The sequence below is a fragment of the Bufo bufo genome, chromosome 7 (assembly GCF_905171765.1).
Source record: "Bufo bufo chromosome 7, aBufBuf1.1, whole genome shotgun sequence".
NCBI classification, from domain to species: Eukaryota; Metazoa; Chordata; class Amphibia; order Anura; family Bufonidae; genus Bufo; species Bufo bufo.
Genome location: NC_053395.1, coordinates 173,828,825 through 173,849,079, shown reverse-complemented (window position 1 = coordinate 173,849,079; position 20,255 = coordinate 173,828,825). Strand labels below are relative to the sequence as shown.

At 43.4% G+C, this 20,255-nt stretch overlaps 1 protein-coding gene across 1 annotated transcript in view; it reads left to right on the top strand.

Annotated features, from left to right (window-relative positions):
- The first annotated feature begins 2,310 nt into the window (after window positions 1-2,310).
- The window catches only part of ZNF804A (zinc finger protein 804A), a 208,311-nt gene continuing 190,366 nt past the window's right edge, over window positions 2,311-20,255 (top strand). The window contains exon 1 of the mRNA XM_040441503.1: window positions 2,311-2,418. Within this exon, the coding sequence (XP_040297437.1) occupies window positions 2,311-2,418 (108 nt within the window). The remainder of the gene's footprint in view (window positions 2,419-20,255) is intronic.

Below are 20,255 nucleotides of genomic sequence, written 5' to 3'. Positions count from 1 at the left end.
GCATTTCCAGATCCGGGCAGCACATTGTGCGGCTCCATAGAAATGAATGGGTCCGCAATTCCGTTCCTCAAAATGCGGAACAGAATTGCGGACGTGTGAATGGACCCTAAGACCAATGGTCGTCTATGGGCTTATTCACACGGCAGCTTTTTTGACGGCCAGTGAAAAAAATAGAACATGTTCTATCTTGTTAGTTTTTCGCTGACCGACTGCTCCCATACAATTGAATGGATAGGTTTTTAACATCCGTTTCTTAGAAAGGCATCAGTGAAAAAAACCTCCGTTAAAAATGGACAGTTTATCCGTTTTTAACGGACGTTTTATTTTCAATGTCATGTGCATGTAGCATAAGGCCGGGGTCATATGTGACTGATTAGCGATGGATTTAATGTTGCGGATCTCGGTCCGGCAAATCCGCAACGTTGTACAGTACCAGCAAAATGGATGAGAAATTCAGAATTCTCATCAACATACTGCGTAAAAAAACACTAAAAACTGCAGAACAGCTGTGGTATTGTGAATTTGCAGATTTCACCCTTTGAAATGGAGAGGTTCAAATCTGCTGGCTTTTCCACAGCAAAAACCGCATGTAAGGCCTCATGCACACAGCCGTTGTTTTGGTCCGCATCTGAGACGCAGTTTTGGCGGCTCGGATGCGGACCCATTCACTTCAATGGAGCCGCAAAAGATGCGGACAGCACTCCGTGTGCTGTCCCGCATTCGTTGCTCCGTTCCGTGGTCCGCAAAAAAATATAACCTGTCCTATTCTTGTCCGCGTTTAAGAATAGGCAGTTATATTAATAGCTGTCCGTGCCGTTCTGCAAATTGCGGAACGCACACGGACGCCATCTGTGTTTTGCGGATCCGCGATTTGCGGAACGCAAAATACCCAACGGTCGTGTGCATGAGGCCTAATACGTGTTTTTTTTTTTGTTGCTGTGGAAATAGAGCAAAAACTACCACAGATTTTTTTTTTGCTAAATTTTCCGTCACATGTGTCCCCGGCCTTATGAAGCCTCCCCCCAATCAATACTTTCACAGACTGGAAGTCAATTTTCTACACATTACACCAGTTAAAGGCCTCATGCACACGACCGTTGTTGTGTTCCGTTCCGCAAAATGGGGTTCCGTTGTTCCGTGATCCGTTTCCGTTTTTGTTTCCGTGTGTCTTCCTTTATTTTTGGAGGATCACCAGACATGAAGGAAAGTAAAAAAAAGTCTAAGTCAAGTTTGCCATGCAAATGATAGGGAAAAAACGGACGCGGATGACAATACTGTGTGCCTCCGCATTTTTTCACAGTCCCATTGACTTGAATGGGTCCGCGAGCCGTTTTCCGTGAAAAAAATAGGACAGGTTATATTTTTTTGACAAACTGGAACCACGGATCACGGACGCGGATGACAAACATTGCATTAGCCGAGTTTTCAACAGACCCATTGAAAGTCAATGGGGACGCAGAAAATCACGAAAAACGGAACAACGGAAACGGAATAAAACAACGGTCGTGTGCATGAGGCCAAAGTAGGATGTCCAGACTTTTGCCTCACCCCGTATAATACCTGTATACAGTGTGTATCCTATAGAAAATGATATATGTATTCCTATTCATTTTACCTTCTTTGTCCCTCCTATCTCCTCATCGATTGTAAGCTCTTGCGAGCAGGACTCTCGCTTTCCTGGTTCTAATTGTTGACTTGTTGGTTGCTATGTTATTTGTGACTCTGTTTGTAGACGAAGCCTCTAACGCTGCGGAATATGTTGGCGCTATATAAATGAAGGTTATTATTATTCATACACATCTGGTGTCTCTTGTCTGTCCTTTTGGTGATAAATGTGTTTCGTGGACCAACCCCTTAAAACAAAAGAAGTTGCTAATGAGCGTCTGTAAAATCCACAACGATGTGTCTGCACGCCACTGCTGCGGATATACATCTTCCATGTACAGACAGCAGCAGGGGAGCAGCCGGATGACAATATACAGCGCCTTCCATGCAGCAGATCACAGCAGCGTGTGACATAAGCTCTCGCCTGACAGCTCTGTGTGTTTTAGCCGAGGCGCCTCCCTACTATTGGCTCAGTGTAATGGAGCAACGTAGCCCTCCCGTATAATAACCACGGTGCTTGTCAGGCAGCAGTAATACTGGAGCTCACAGCCCATCAGAGACGTAGGAGAGATCCTCAGGCAGCTGCACGCACTTTCCTCCACTCTGCCCGTAGACACCACAGCAGATCATCTCACTCTTCCTTATTAGCCGGGACACCGCTGGCCGGCAGCTCGCACTGAACGTTGCGTCGCATGTGATGGAGGGATGGAGTGCTACTACATTGTCATCAGCTCCTCGCACCTGAGCAACGGACACTTCCGTAACGTGAAAGGAGTTTTCAGAGGACCCCTGAATGCCAGCAGCACAACTCTGGTGAGGAGCACGGTTCTCATAGCGTCTGCCTTCTCTGCTTTTTGACTTCCTTCTAGCTCCACATTGTATCCAGATATCCTGTAGATTTTGTATATTGAATTTTAGGAGCTACGGGAGGACGCCTCACAGATGTTATGTCGTGGGGGCCCCTTCTGCTTACAGCGGGTGCTTACTTTAGTGAGAAGAAAAGTAGCGATGAATATTATTATAGAACACGATGTATTAAATGTGTGTTCTATGAATTCTAATCTAACATCTCACATTTATACTGTATGTACATAGATAGCAGAGCCGAGTCTGCCGGATGCGGCTGAATTTGTCATTTGGCACCAACTCAAGGCATATTTGGTATATCCACACATAAACCTAACACAATGCACAAGCAGCACAACCCCCATAGAGTTACATGACTTATTCCGCTCTGCTACACCTGTAGTATTTGCAATTTGGAGGAAATTCATTTTTAAAACTGGAGAAATTGATAAAAATGCACATTTTTACTACTGTTTATAATTACTGTTACTAAATGCCCATATTTACTACTATACATGATTGCTACTACCGTACAATACGTGCTTAATGTCTCATCACTGTCCCATTACCGCTCGCTTGTCACATCTTCATGTCATGCTCACGTGAGCTGTTCACTGAGCGAAATTAAGCTTTTTAGTGAATACGAAATGTATTTGAAGTTTCTTCTATTTGACAAAAAACTGTGATACATTTTCTAATTTCCATCTGAGATAGGTTGAACCTTATGGATATGCACTCATTTTCAGGGTTTTCGCAGCTAGGCAACTTCAATAAGTAGTCATTCCTGAAAATGCAGTATATAACCGGACGTCAAGGACTTGCAGTGAAGACATCTGATATTACATCTCCATGGAAGCTGTTTCCTCATATACAGTTGATGTTAATATTCAGAATCAGCTTTGACTTCCATTGTGACTTTTGGCTGCACAGCAGTCCCAGTAAAATAGTTCATTACTGCGACCATCATCTGTCAGCATTTTCCTATGGGGGGAAAAGTCATGCATGGAATTCAGAATTTCGGAACTTTACAAATGCCAGCTATTTCCAGGACTCCCATAGCAGTGAACAGAGTCAGGGGCAGATTGGCCCTAGACCTTACAGGGAAATTTCCTGTTGGGCCGATGCCCAGGGGGCCGCCCAAGTCCCCATCTCTGCCGCTAGCTGGGTACATATTAAACTATCAGTGGTAATTAACCCTGGGAGAATCAGGTACTCGTATACCCGGCCAGCAACATGCCCTCGTGAATTCAACTATGTCCCTCATCTCACCTCCTAAGCGCCCTGCTCCATATCTTAATCAGAGACAACTGGAAGAGGAGGATGGAAAATGGCCGCTATTGATGGCCAACTCAGAGGGACAGCTTTTAGGGCACTGTGGTATGTGGTATTTTGTGCTATGGTTTTGCTGACCCCCCTACTTTTGTTGGCCTCCTGTCAATTTAGATCCTCCTACAATATAGGGCCACTTTTAGGTATTTTTTTCCAGTGCCACTTTAAGTTCCCAATCTGCCCCTGATAGTGGCTGTGTGTGCAGAGTGCACTCTCCATTCACCACTATGGCATCTCCGAAAATGGCCAAGCACTCTTGCTCAGCTATTTTAAGAACTCCTGAAGCAGATGTAGAATATGTCGCGCATGTGCAATGTGTTCATGTTCACTTTGGAAGACCCTGTTCTGGAGATAGGAGCAGGTGCCAGATGTAGGACCTGCAGCTAATTGACGTTGATGGCATACCCTAGTGATATGCCATCAATGACTGATATGGAAATACCCCTTTAAGGTGCTGTAACTGTCACATGAATGGGGCTAAATCGGACTGAAGAGATAATGCAGTATCGGCCCCTTCCTTCTTGTGATTGTTGATGTTCCTTACAGTTGAATTTCCATCGATCAGCAAGTGAGGACGTATCCTAGCAATATGCCATCACTGGTTAAGATGAACAAACCTCTTTAAGAATGTGCTTTTTGATCTTGGGCATAGTTCCAAAAGAGAAGTCCAAAGCTTTCTTGTCTCTTTTTAACATCTACTCCTGGTTGTGGCTACAACCAAAAGCATGCAGTGCCAGCACCATAACTGCACTGTATGAACCCTGCCTTATACCAGTGCGAGTGTCTTGAAGAATTTAACCTATCTGGTGAACTACAAAAAAGGACATGTTCCTTAGCATTTTTTTAAATGCTTTATGTTGTGCAGTTGTCTTGTTGTGTTTGACAAGTGTATTGGGAATTCAATCGTATTTATTGTTTCACTGCATCCATCTACGCAGCAGAAACCAGAGTCAAGTGTTATGGATTGAACACCGTTTATTATTGAGAAATAATTGACCTATGGTACTTTTCTTGTCACTCAATATACATATCATTCGGAAAGTCTTCAGAACTTTTTTCACATTTTGTTATGTTGTGCTAAAATAAAAAAAAAGCCCCCCCCCCCCTTCATCATTCTACCTTAATAAAAAGAATGAAAACTGAATTTTATAAATGTTTGCTAATTTATTAAAAAGGAAACTCGACATTTACCTATGGGGGGCCTCCAATTTCCTCATATTTGAGATGTTTCTACACCTTGATTGGAGTCCACCTGTGGTAAATTCTGTTGATTGGACATGATTTGGATATCACAACTGACAATGCATTTTAGAGCAAAACCAAATTATAAGGCCTCTTGCACACGAACGTATTTTATTTCCGTGTACGTTCCGTTTTTTTTTGCGGACTGTATGCAGAACCATTTGCTTCAATGGGTCCGCAAAAAAAAAAACTGAAGTTACTCTGTGTGCATTCCGTTTCCGTATGTCCGTACTTCCGTTCCACAAATAAATAGAACATGTCCTTTTATTGTCCGCATTACGGACAAGGATAGTGCTGTTCTATAAAGGGCCAGCTGTTCTGTTCTGTAAAATATAGAATGCACATGGATGTCATTCGTATTTTTTGCGGATCCGTTTTTTTTTGCGGACCGCAAAATACATACGGTCGTGTGCAAGAGGCCTAAGGAGGAAAGAACTGCCTGTAGAGCCCAGAGACAGGATTGTGTAGAAGCACAGATCTGGTGAAGGGCAGTGATGGTCAGTTCGCAGTGTGCGCCAGCAAACACATGCGGGCTGCAATCTTTAGTAAGGTAGACTCACCCGTCTGGCGATGCACAGGTAAGTCCTTACCTGTGCCTGTGCCTGTGCCGGGAGCCAATCTGAAATCAAATGCAGTCACCGGGAGCAGGCAGTTCCGAGAACAGCCGCCGGCGGCCTTCATCGGGCTGTTCTCGGAACTGCCTGCTCCCGGTGACTGCATTTGATTTCAGACCGGCTCCTGGCACAGGCACAGGTAAGGGCTTACCTGTGCATCGCCGGACGGGTGAGTCTACCTTACTAAAGATGGCAGCCCGCATGTGTTCACTGGCGAACACTGCGAACTGACCATCACTGGTGAAGGGTCCAAAAATTTCTGCTCCAATGAAAGTTTGCAAGAGCCCAGTGGCCTCCATAATTCTTAAATGGAAGTTTGGAACAACCAGGACTCTTCCTAGAGCTGGCTGCCCACCAAACTAAGTAATCAGTAAAAAAAAAATCCTTGGTAAGAGAGATGACCAAGAATCCAATGGTCATTCTGGATGAGCGCTAAAGATCCTGTGGCCAGATGTAAGAAACTCATAAAAGATCAGACATCACTGAAGCACTCTACCAAGCTGTTCTTTATAGCAGAGGGGCTAGAAAGAAACCTCTCCTCAGTAAAAAAGAAAAGTGCAGAAACAAGATTCTCTGGTCTGATGAAACCAGGATTGACGTTTTTGGTTTAAATTCTAAGGGTTATTTCTGGAAGAAACCAGGCACTGCCCAATACTATCCCTGCATTGAAGCATGGTGGCATGCTGCCGGGGAGGGCTGGGACAGGAAGAGTTGAAGGAAAACTGAATTGAGCAAAGTACAGAGATATTCTTAATGAAAACCTGATCCAGAGTGCTTTGGATCTCAGACTAGGCTAACGGTTTACCTTTCAACATTGACAACAAACCTAAGCACACAGCCAAGACAACATGGAAATAGCTTAGGGCCAGCTCTGTGAATATCCTTGAGTGATCCAGCCAGAGTCCTGACTTGAACACAAGCAAACATCTCTGGAGAGAACTGAATATGGCTGTCCACCGATGGTCCCCATCCAACCTGACAAAGCTTGAAAGGACATGCAGAGAAGAATGGCAAAAACTTCCCAAAGCCAGGTGTGCAAACCTTGTGGCATCATACCCAAGAAGACTGGAGGCTGTACTCGTGAAATCTGCTTCAAATAAGTACTGAGTAAAGGATTTGAATACTTATCAGTGCAAGATTTTTGTTTTTTCCTTTTCAATAAATTAGCACGGATTTTGTCACTTTGTCATTATAGGGTGCTAAATGCAGAATGATAGGGAAAAACTAAAATTTTTAAAAATGTTATCAGAAGGCCTCAGTATCAGTGATATGAAAAGGTATTGTATACCATAAAGCCTTGATCTCCAACCTGTGACTTTCCTGCTGTTGTTCAATGGGAGTTATAGTTCTGAAACAGCTGCACAGCCACAGGTTGGCGAACAATGCTCCACAGTATTCTTTTAAAGGAACAGTAAGGCTTCTTTCACACATAGGTATTTTTGCACCAGTGTTTTTTTGTTCATTAGACAGCATTTCTGTCTTTCTGAATTCTTTTCAAATACTCAGCATGCTGAAGTTTTATTTTTCCGGCATTTTTCCCCTTCTCAATAGGGGAAATATACCATGAAGAAAATGCTAGTGGTAAGACACACTAGGCAAAAGGCACCAGAAAAAGTGCCAAACAAAATACTGGGCCCAAAAAGAACTGCATGTGCGTATTCTGGTTTTTCTATAGGTAAAAAAATGTCACAGCCAAAATAATTGTGTGGTAGGAAGACCCTAAACCTGAAATACAAGTCCCATCTCTTTATACATACTGTAAAATGCACTGTAAGTCACTGTAGAACCTCAAAGTGATCAGCCCCAAATCTAATGGTCACGCGTTCAGGCTATAAAGTCAGTTTAGAACTTGCTGAAAGAGGTTTCCAGTTATCGCTGTAATGGAGTCTGACAATGCTTTTCATGTTCATAGTATTGTCTTAAAGAAGCTTTCTAAGTGTTATTAACATAGGAGGCCAACTTGTGTTGCATTAGTAGACCTTTAATGGGATTTACTGAAGTGCTTTTTATTGGTGAGTACTATGTGGTACATATGCTGGATATGTCACAGTATAATAATGGGTGATGACTTTAAAACACCAGGACTGACTCATGAAAGGATCATAATCTGTTGCGAACAAGTTGTTGTAATGTGACAATCGTTAGTATTAAGGCAGAACCTGCTTTCATGACAGAACCCTATTGCTTACCAATAATGGCCGCATCAGAGTTCACCTACTGCAATTATGCATAGTGCGGAGATACACAGGACCAACATAGGTGCCATAGTGTGGGGCGCCTTTACCTACCATGGCCATTCCCATCTGGTATTCGTGCGGAGAACTTTGACCAGGACATCATGGAAGCAGTCCTACTTCCTTTTTAAACTCAGTTAGGCGGCATGGTGTTCCAACAAGATAACGCCACCCACACAATGTCCATGCTACACAAAGTGCTATTCAAGGTCTCCAGCAGCGCCCCTGGCCAGCTTGATCACCAGATCTCTCACACGTCAAGAACGTCTAGGAATGGGTGGGGCAATGGATCTCACATGCACAGCAGCCAACAACTGCCTTGGCTGAACTACAGTTCCACTGTCACGACCATGGTCATGGTCGTGACTCCTGAACCGCATGCAAATGCCTGCGGTTTGGTTTTTGTCAATCACATTGTGAGGGCGGCTGGATTGTTGCCTCACATGTGGTTGCCGCTGGCAACATGTTTGTACCAGGCAGTATAGCAGCCTGAGCTGTTGCTAGGCAGCTTGCTGCAATCTGCATGCGGTTGCACCTGGCAACCTGTCTTTGTAGGTGTGCCTTTTTATATGTTTGGTGTGCACGAGTTTTGGGTGTGTGCACTGTGACATTTTCCCTTCACTTGTGGCTGCCCGAGGCAACGTGTTGTATTGTGTACATGTGGTGGCAGTGTCTCGGCCTTCTGGCTGACTCCCAGGACACGGTTGCCACGCATGTCATTGCCTGCGGTAACAGCTGCAGTGTGATAAGTGTTTGTACACTTCCCCTGTATGTGGCTGTTTTCCCTTGCCTGGTGTAGGAAGGGTTAACTCCCTTCTGTGTGTGTGAACACTGGGTGTATCTGTGTGGGTGTGGCTACATGGGCTATTTAGCCTCTGCTGAGAGCAGTAGTCAGTGGAGTACTTCAGCCATGGTCTGCTGGAGTCGTCCTCCTACTTTATACCATCTGCCAGTGAGGGCCACCCTTGTGGTCATACTGTCACGGCTGAGGATGGGGAAAACCCTCAGCCGTGCGATGACGTCAGATGTTAGTGGCTGCTCGGCCAGGACGACAAAATTAGGGAGCAGGTCACCTCCTATCGCGTCCCTAATCTGACCCTGACTCCTAGCTGCATGAGCCGACCCTGATAGTAGGAGGGCTCATGCTCAGGAACCTCGTATCCCTACTGTCCCTCCGCCGATCCCTGAGCTAGGAAGTGGGTAGACAGCCCGTTCCTCCTGGACACGGAGGAACAGGAGTCTCACTGGCCAAGCTGCAAGAAAACAGGATACAAAAACAGACGTATGGATATGGCAGGTGAACTGCACTAGTTCCACCTACCTGCCACAGCCTTGCTGACTGGATCCCGTGCTGACACGCTGACGTCCACACAATACTTAAAAGGACACAGCCAACACACATACAGATAGGAACCCAGATCCATAACAAAAGGAAAACAACATCGACTAAACATCACATAACATTTGCTCGTATAAACATCTATGACCACAAGGGTGGCCCTCACTGGCAGATGGTATAAAGTAGGAGGACGACTCCAGCAGACCATGGCTGAAGTACTCCTCTGACTACTGCTCTCAGCAGAGGCTATATAGCCCATGTAGCCACACCCACACAGACACACCCAGTGTTCACACACACAGAAGGGAGTTAACCCTTCCTACACCAGGCAAGGGAAAACAGCCACATACAGGGGAAGTGTACAAACACTTATCACACTGCAGCTGTTACCGCAGGCAATGACATGCGTGGCAACCGTGTCCTGGGAGTCAGCCAGAAGGCCGAGACACTGCCACCACATGTACACAATACAACACGTTGCCTCGGGCAGCCACAAGTGAAGGGAAAATGTCACAGTGCACACACCCAAAACTCGTGCACACCAAACATATAAAAAGGCACACCTACAAAGACAGGTTGCCAGGTGCAACCGCATGCAGATTGCAGCAAGCTGCCTAGCAACGGCTCAGGCTGCTATACTGCCCGGTACAAACATGTTGCCAGCGGCAACCACATGTGAGGCAACAATCCAGCCGCCCTCACAATGTGATTGACAAAAACCAAACCGCAGGCAACTGCATGCGGATCAGGAGTCACGACCATGACCATGGTCGTGACATCCACGTTGAAAAAGCTTGGAATGACATACCACAGGACATCCAGAATCTGTATTACCATTACCATGCCCAACTGGCAGCCTGTATCACGGCAAGGGGAGATGCCACCCAGTATTAATGTGACCCTGCCTCAACTTATACCCTGCTAAAGAACCCAAAAAAAGGGTTGCACCAGCAGCAGTTTATACTTTGTCCATCTCTGCTCCATCACATGAAGTTTTTTCAGGTGTACTTTCTTAATCTTCCTGTAGTTTATTTAATAGGAGCCCCCTGCAGCCCATACTGCCGCTTGACCATAGCGTGGCCATTTTGAAAGCACGGCACAACCGCGCCCTGTGGTTGTACCCTAAGAAAATTTATTCTCAAACATTGCCCAGTATAACCAGGTTAGTGATCAGTCAACATATGAGCCAAAGCTCAGTAGTCAGGTGATCGGATCTTTTATGTGAGCATAGTAATGCTCACTGGTTGGCAGAACATCTCCTTCTACAAAGAGAGGATGTGCTGTTGACAATATGCAAAGCGCATGCGGACAAATGATCATGCGAATGATTGTTTGTTCCCCTTTCAGTTTGCATTGGTCCGTCTAAAAGATATTTTTTACTTTAAATGAGCGCATCTCGACTTGCTGTAGCGTCGATTGGGCTGAAACTGGCCCATCTGAAAGGACCTTTTGTCTCTTGTTGGCTCTATTTGGCCTTTTCCAGAAGAAACATAATGGTTTTTCTTAGCACCTTTGCTATTTCACTCTAGTGATAGGCAAGGGTCACAGGAGTCAGACAGGTGCCATTCTAAATGTATCTGCTGGCCCAGCGCTTACCTGTTCCACACCTGCTACTTATAAATAACCTCTTTGAGTTAACAATTTCTTTTTCCTTTCTTGGCTTGTTCCCCTAATGACTATTAAATAATGCATATGCCGTGTCTTGGGGTTGCTCTCTGAGGGCTAAAGTGTTGTGTGCATTCATTTAGCATTAAAATCTAAACAATGTCACCATTAGGATTAGCGGGTGCTGTTTGCCTCTTGAAATTACTTATCTTGGAATTACTTGCTGTGGTGCATTAGTTTCAGGCAAATGTTTGTCAAAAGTGCCGTGCCGTTGGTCAGTAGGATATTGCGGTTAATTATCCCCTTGATTTATTCATAAGTCAGGGAGTGAGAACCTTGCCGTTCAGCTGTTTGTGGGAGAAGTATAGAAATATGTTGTTTTTAGGTTACTTTCACATTAGCGTTTTTTTTTAGGATTCCTCATGGATCTGCAAAAACCCTTCCGTTACAATAATACAACCGCATGCATCCATCATGAACGGATCCGGTTGTATTATGTCTTCTATAGCCATGACGGATCCGTCTTGAACACCATTGAAAGTCAATGGGAGACGGATCCGTTTTCTATTGGGTCAGAGAAAACGGATCCGTCCCCATTGACTTACATCCGCACCACATCACAGACAGAAAAATGTTGCCTACAGCGTTTTTCTGTCCGCGATGGGGACGCAACCAAATGGAACGGAATGCATTTTGGTGCATTCCGTTTCGTTCGGGTCAGTTTTGTCCCCATTGGCAATGAATGGGGACAAAACTGAAGCATTTTCTTCCGCTATTGAGATCCTATGACGGATCTCAATAGGGGAATTGAAAACGCTAATGTGAAAGTAGACTTTTTAGCAGGACGATGCTTTAGAAAAATAGAAACATAGAATGTGTCGGCAGATAAGAACCATTTGGCCCATCTAGTCTGCCCAATATACTGAATACTATGGATAGCACCTGGCCCTATCTTATATGAAGGATGGCCTTATGCCTATCCCATGGAATAAGTGCTTTATTCCGTGTATCATGTTTGAAAAACAAACGCTAGAAGAAAGTTCACTCTGGATCATTTATTATGTTTGTATTTTTGCAGGGCTTTATATATTTTTATGTATATGTGCGCTTACAGGTATCTCTGAGTATGTGAAGCGAGTCTCTTAAACTGGACCTGATGAAAATTATGTTTATGGGGGAAAGTCAGTGACCATAAGGGTGAAATTTTTTGCATGATGGATCACAGTGTCCTGCTGAAGTGTGAGGTGGTGCAACCATGGTGGCCATAAGAAATTAGGCAATACCTCAAATCAGGGCTGCATGTGACATGTCCAACCTGTGTCTCTCGACATATGCATGCTTATGTACACTGGATTTTCACAAAATAGTTTCATATTGTACTGAGATTAATTTTCAATGACTTGTTTCTATCAAAACAGTAAAAGCTGAATCTGGAATATCACCAATATCTTCACTATGGCTCACCTGAAATGGCGAATCCTATAGTGCTGTGTAAACATTTAGGGTATGTTCACAGTTGCATCTCTAAATTCGGCTAGCTCTTCCAGTAACCTGTTCCAGTATAAATGCCAGCTGTCGGCAGGACAATAAACCACTGTTGTGGTATTTGTCCATCCGAAACTCTGCATTTGTGCCAGAAAGCGGCCAGATCACCACCGGATCCCATTATAGTCAATGGAGCAAAGGGATCCAGCATTGAATGGTAGGATCCAGCAATACTGGAAATGGTAAACTGTGGCAGGCTGTTCTCTGCTGGAGATGTGAACAAAGCCTTAACCATGTGCATCTGGCAGAATTGTGGACATATTGAACATGTCATGGAAACTTTGACCTCACTTAACTCGTAAAAGGTTAAAGAAAGGTCAAAACTGGCACATCCAGTGTGTTTCTGAGTAAATTCTAAGCAAGACTGATATATCACATGACCCTCTTCCCACTGGACAAACCCGAGCTGAATTCAATATGGTGGATTTCAAAATGGTGTCTGAAAGCATTTCCTCCACCAAATAATGCAGCCCCCCCCCAATTAGTGCTTTCCCACTTAGGAAGTCAATTTACTACATAGTACACCAGTTAAAGGGTTCGTCCAGACTTTTGCCTCATCCTGTATATCTTTATAGTTGGCACGGTTTAAAGTAAAAAAGTAAAATGGCTTTGAAGAATCAACATTCACCGTAATAAACTAAAACAAACCACATTTCTTCAATTTTTTTATTTTAGTTTTGGCATATACTGCCAACCACTCCATGTTGTATGTCATGTAACATCCAACTATCCTAAAGATGTATCCGCTTATCTTGTTAGTCATTACTACAGCCATAAGGCAGCAGTCCCAAAAGTTTATGACATCACTTGAAATGAATCTATAGCGATTCTGATCATCATTATTATTGGGGAAAAAAATCCCAAGCTGTGTTTCAATATCTGGAATATTGAAGGTTTCGACCAATGGCATGAAATGAAGTTATCTGAGCAGTCGGAAAGACATCCGTGTAGAGGGATTAGAACAGGGGGCTTCCATCAGAAAAGGTTATTTTATTATTATTATTTTTAACTCAATCTTCAAAGCAAAGTGTTTATAGAATTTTTGGCTGTTTTTTCTTTTTCAGTTCGGCAGTACTATACCATTGAAAATTAAATATAGAATATTGCTTTTCTCAAGTAGTCAGCACAGAGAGATAAAACTCCTATACAGATATTATCTACTGGTACATCAATACTAGATGTAGAATTGGGATAACATTGTGACAGCTCTATTGTTCTCTGGATAGGTCTCGGTAAAGATGTCCACAGTGTAATGTGTAATGCTCTAATTGAGTCACTCATCCCCCTTTCTCTCTGGTCACAGTGATGGTCTGAAATGGTCAATCGAGGGTAAAATAAAGGTGTAGTTACATGTGCAGCAGATTGTCGGGGAGGAATCGTTCCTTCCCGATAGTCAGCTGCTTGTTCTGTGAAGGAGACCATTGTTTTTACATGCAGCGATCTCCTCCACAGTATGAGAACGAGAGGTCATTATTGCGATCGCCGGTCGTCATGCAGCTGCATTGTTTCTGGGAAGCAGGTCGCTGTTTAGACCGCACAAACAACTGCCCAGCAACGCTCGTTTAGGTGTCTGCACTAAAGACAGGTTCACCTGATGAATGAGCGTTTCGCTCATTCATCGACTGATCAGCGGCACATTTACACTGGCAGATTGTCAGGAAGGAGCATTATCAGGAACGTTTCTTATCAATAATCTGCTTGATTATTGCAAGGTGTAAATCCACTTTAAGAAGGAAATGTATGGAGGGGCCGGCGACGCGCGCTTCCTTCGCAGCACCGCCGGCACCCTGCTCAAGGAGAAGGACAGGGACGTAGCCTGTGTCCTCATCTCCATGACAGCCGGCGAGCTGCAGGAGAGCCGAGCGCCGATGATGAGTGTGGGTTGAGCTCAGGGCTGTGCACACTCTCCCCTTCCATGACAGGAAAGTAAAGAGACAAGACAGGAAGTAGGAGTGACTTAAAAAAATGATATCCAGAAAATTATCCACCTATTTTTTTGGTAAAAACATTTACATATTATATTCACACATTGGCTGTTAATATGTGAGAAAATTTTTTTATGTTAGTTTTTGTTTAAAGGGAACCTGTCACATTGAACATGAAGTCTGAGATGAAGGCAGCATGTTATAAAGCAGGAGGAGCTGAGCAGATAGGTATATAGGGGGTAATTTATTAAACAGAAATGCACCTAAATTATGCATATTTCTAGTGCACATTGTGCCACAAAAGTCCTTTGTGATGCAACCTGTGACTTTTCCCCGCTCACGCCAGGTCTACAAATGTGGGCAGGGAAGAGGACAGGCCTGTCTCATTTACCATTTTCTACATTTGTTTTAGGCATAGAAAATGGTCTAAATGTAAGACAGCTAGGAAGCTGTCTTACATTTAGAAATGGCGGTGGATGCGCCAAAGTTATGCAGAGGCCGGCGCCTCTTCATAACTTTGGCGGATCCACCGCCAATACAGGGGCTTATGAACACCGGCATCTAAAACGTCTGTCTTAATAAATGTGCCCCATAGTTTTCTAGGAAAAGATTCAGTAAAACTTATTTCATTCATTTAAATTCCTGCTGATTCCGAGCTTTGAAGTCAGGAAGGCGGTCCTATCAGTGATTGACAGCTCTCTCTGTATACACGGTCATAGAGGGAAGGCTGTCAATCACTGATAGGACCGCCTCCTGGACTTCAAAACCCAGAATGAACAGGAATTAAATGAATAAATTACAGGTTATACAGAATCTTTTCCCATAAAACTATACATGAATCTGCTCAGCTCCTCCTGCTCTATAACATGCTGCCTGCATTTTCATAGTGACAGGTTCCCTTTAAATGAACATTACAAACACCCCAATGCCATAAACTATAAGATGTTATAACCCCCAACATCTATCACGCTGTTCAAGTCAATCCAGGAGCAAGATCTGAAACATTTCAGTGGTTTATTTTCAGGAACAATCAAACTGTTGGAGACTTGAAGAATAAAGATTGGTAACAACATGGTTGCCTGGCTATGTACAAAGGGAATGCTCATGTGTTATAATAAATTAATCTGGAACATTTGTGTTTTTAACACAGTTCTACTAGTATCCAGGGAATTCAGCACAGAGCGATGTTTCTCTCCTCTGCAGAGTATTTGATTTAAATTATACAATGAACACATGGGAAATAAAACACTGGAGGTAAATCAACATATAAACCATATTAAAAGAGGGAAGGCTGCAAAGATATTATTCACCCAATATGGTTAACCCTTTGTATTTCCTCATCTTGAAAAAAAAGATTTTTTTCAAAAGGTTGAAGGGGTATTTTACTAGCTTATATCAAGGAGAACAGTTTAATATCTAAACCTGTCACATTGAACATGGTGTCTGAGTTGCAGGCAGGATGTTATAGAGCAGGGGATGCAGAGCAGATTGATGTATAGTTTTATGGGAAAATATTCAGTAAAACCTGCAATTTCTTTATCTATACCCATGTTAATTCTGGGCTTTGAAGTCCAGGAGGCGGTCCTATCAGTGATTGACAGCCTTCCCTCTATGGCTGTGTATACAGAGGGAGCTGTCAATCACTGATAGGACCGCCTCCTGGACTTCAAGGCCCAGAATTAACATGGGTATAAATAAAGAAATTGTAGGTTTTACAGAATATTTTCCCATAAAACTATATATAAATCTGCTTAGCATTCCCTGACCTATAACATGCTGCCTGCAGATTATTTTGCATTTGCATGGTAACAGGTTCCCTTTAAGACAGTATGAGCTGCTATGTAGTAGTATACTGACTGAGGCACCGTTCATCTATGCAATTTTCTTAATTGGTTTTTAGAATTTTTATGTTTAAAATTCTGTCGTAAAGACCATGTATTGACCATGGGTCGATGAAAAAATCATGGAGACATGCGCTACTTTGGTCCATGCCCATTGAATTGTATGAGTCTGTGAAAATCACAGACACAACATGGATGGCATTCGTGTTGCATCCATTTTTCACTGACCATTGGTAGGAGATGCTCTGGAAATGAATTTTCAGCTGAGCAGCAGACACATGGAGGGTAAAAAACGGACACACAGACCAAACACGGAGGTTTCATGGATGTAACACGGACTGATCTTTTTCATGAGTTTAAAACAGACTTGGAAATGTGAACGAAGCCTAAGGGGTTTGTCTCATTGTAGGGTTAGGCTACATGGTGATGCTGGTCACACCCCAGGATAGCAGTGTAGCGGTGTTAGCATAGAAATGGATGGGGTCGCAGCATGACTCACAAGTGTGCCGCGATCCCAGAATGGCAAAAAATTAAATCCTGTTGGATTTTTGGCAATTCTGGAGTCACAGTCACGACACATGTGCCAGTCGCGCTATGACCCCATCCATTTCTATCCAAGCACCGCTACACTGTGATTCTTGGGCGCGACAGCTATCTCTTAATCAAATTTGCCGTGTAGCCGAACCCTAACCGATTACAGCCACCTTGCTTCTGGTAGACAAACAGTAGATTTTTCTGGGAAAAGCCACAACGTGCCGGGCATTTCATCATGATCGATAATAGGCGCAGAACGGTATTTTAGCAAAGATGAGCTTCTAGACGCCATGTCACTGGATGACTCACATTGGTTGCATTCACTGGTTAATTTTATAAACCTCCATCTATACCTTTGTTAATCCTCTCGATAACACACACACCAAAGAAGCCGAAATGAGACTTCATTTTACAGGCGTGTAAGAAAAATGATTTTCCAGCTGTTTTTAGCATCATTAATTTACTCTTAATGAGATTTTATTTTAATTACTGGATAAGCAGACTTTCTAATTAGCTCAAATCACACCGCTGAATCCAGTAATACTATAATAGTAGAGAGAAAAAAAAAATCCATGAGCGAGGTGCATAAAGGCAATGCACAGGTGGAATTCGAAGAATTTCATTTTCGGCTATGCATGCCTGTACATTTTCCAGAATGATTTTCACACGTCAGCCTTTTATAATTTTCACACTTGTCAAAGCCTTGGTAGCGTTCCATTTGTTAAATTAACATAGTTTTCAGCTGGGACCCTTTGACTTGCTATGTGTTAGACTGCTTGTCTGGGCAGCAAAATACGTCTCTGCATTTGGAGCAAAATGAAAATGATTTGATATACAGGATATTGTGAAATGAGGTTTTTATTTTATTTTTCATGTCATGTTTCAAAATTGCATAAGCATGTTTTTCAATGTGTTAGATAATAAAAAGCTGTATTGCTCAAGAGAGTGTCATTTTGCTCAAGCCCCTGTTTTCCTAGGCATAGCTGTGAATTTTTAGATGGAGATTTAAGTAGTATTACCAGTGGCATATCAATTGGGGTTCCAGAGGTCGCCTGGGAAAACAGCAGTATTATAAATTGGCAGTATGGTGGGATTATAATGTATCATGCCAATTCCACAATGATGTAATTACTCTAGATGACTTCCTTGGTGAGTAGAATGATAACTTCAAGTATATATAATGCACCATAGACCAGGAGCCTCGAGCTCTGCCACTTTGCATTTTGATTTCTACATGGAGGCAAGGACAGACTAATGCCAACGTAATTATCATCTGTGGTTTAATTAGTAAAACTCATTGTGACAGGCATTTGCTTCATCATCTACTATTTTAAGCAAAAAGAAAATTCTTCCAAATTTCCTTGTCCAGAGCCATGGGCACTGAAGTTGAGACTGTTGGCCAGTTTGATATATTTTTGTGATTGAACTTCCAAATTATGGGTACAAAGCCTAACACTGCACATTGGAAACCTAAGAGCCCAGACACTTAATGAAGATAAGATCACATTAAATAAGAAATAGGGGGCAAACAACATAGGTGACCACCAAGCAATAGCACATTGGGTAATCATGGCCTTTTGAGGAGAAAAACAGAAAGAAGTTAAGCTAAACATTATCTAGTGGTATCTTCGAGATCTAGCCAGTTGGCGGTAAAGTTGAGACCAGTATATCCCTCCTATGTCATACTGGTGGGGGAGAATGGAATATCATGGTGGCTGAAGGCTCAAGAGTTCTGGCAACTCGATAAGGTGGAAAAATGTATGACATCACAGGTCATCTAGGATCATGACATTATGGACTCTATTGTCTTGGATTATGAGAGTATGGACTGTACTTCTGATATCGAAGGATATAAGTATGTTAAAAATGTTTGGGTACATGTAAATTCCTAAGCATGGATTCTCATCTAAGTGAGAGGCTCCATTCGGGACCTCCATCGCAGATTCCATGAAAAAGATCAAACGAAAAAGTCCTGCATGTAGGACTGTTTTGTCCAGTAAAAAAATACAGGATTCCAAATGGAAACTGAATGGACTCCATTGTAGTCAATAGAGTCTGGTCAGCTCCGTTCGGGTCAGTTATATGCCCCGGCACCTCTGTTATTTATGTTGTTCTGCTCCCCTAATTGAGCAGAACAATGGCAAAAATAGCTCTGATGTGGACCAGGCCTAGGCAGATAATCTTCATAAACTATAATAATTCTGATATCCTTGTATTGCCCAGTAGTGGCTGTATTATTCCCATGAGCAGATCTGCCTAGCTCTATCTGAACAGAAAAATTAAGCTGAACAGATAACACAATTTTTGTGCCTGTGACTTGTTCTTTAGAAACCTAGCAACCTTGATTTGTCTCCCTATTATTGTAATTATTAAATGGGTAAAGTATAAAATTCCTAATTTCAGGTAGGTCACTCTACCAGCTAAAGGCACCACTGCTAAATTGATTCCTATGTGAGAGAAATGGATGGTCAACTCCTACTGGTTCTACCAAATAGTAACCTTGAGTGACCCAAGCTGTAGTTAAAGGGGTTGTCCCACGAAAAATATTCTACAGTTTTCAAACCAGCACTTGCATCTGAATACTTTTGTAATTGCATGTATAGCGCCACCTGCTGTTTATACTTTTTTTTATTTCTTTGACCTGCTCACTGAGATGGCCGCACATGCTCAGTTTCATCCTTTAACTGCCTCCTGAGCTGTGATAGGGAAAGCTGAGACACGTCCCCTTAACTGAATCAGAAAAGACACCCCCTTGAGCTTTCAGCTTGATATAAATCTAGCAGAGCAATGAATGGGGAAATTTCTATATCCAGGTGAGGTACAGGGCTGGTTATAGCTTTGTTATAAAGAGGTTGTAATGATTTTTTACAGTAGTTATGGGATAACCCCGTTAAAGGAAACGTGTCACCAATAATGTTTTCCGCAAGTTAAAGGGTTATTCCTATCTCAGACAATCGTGGCATATCGCTAGGATATGCCTCCATTGTCTGATAGGTGCGGGTCCTGCACCTACACCAAGAACGGAGTGGGAAGGTGGTGTCTGGAGGACCCCGGGTTTCCTGGGGCCCAGCCACTGCCAAGCACTCTCCCTATAGAAGTGAATGGGAGCGCACCGTGCTTGTGCGGCCACTGCTCCCATTAATTTCTATGGGGCCGACGGAAATAGTCGAGCCAGCTCGGCTATTTTCAGCGGCCCCATCGAAATGAATGGAGGAAGGCTGCGCATGCGCAGTGTGCACTCCACAACCTTAAAGGGGTATTCTCATCTTCCCTTTTCATACTTACCTTCCTTGAGCGCGACGTTCACTTCCTGGATTCTTCTCCCGTCCGGGCTGCGCTTGCGCATGAAGACTGAAGATTTTCTCACGGCCGGGCCGCGCAATGTCCTGAACGCGCACGCCGCCGCGCATGCGCCATGGTGACTTATTCCTGGCCTGTATAGTACAGAGACGGCATGCGCGTTCGCGGCTCTGTACTTTACTGGCCAGGAAGAAGTCATCATTGCTCATGCGCGGCGGCGTGCGTGTTCAGGACATTGCGCAGCCCGGCCGGGAGAGAATCTTCAGTCTTCTGCGCAAGGGCGGCCCGGTGAGATT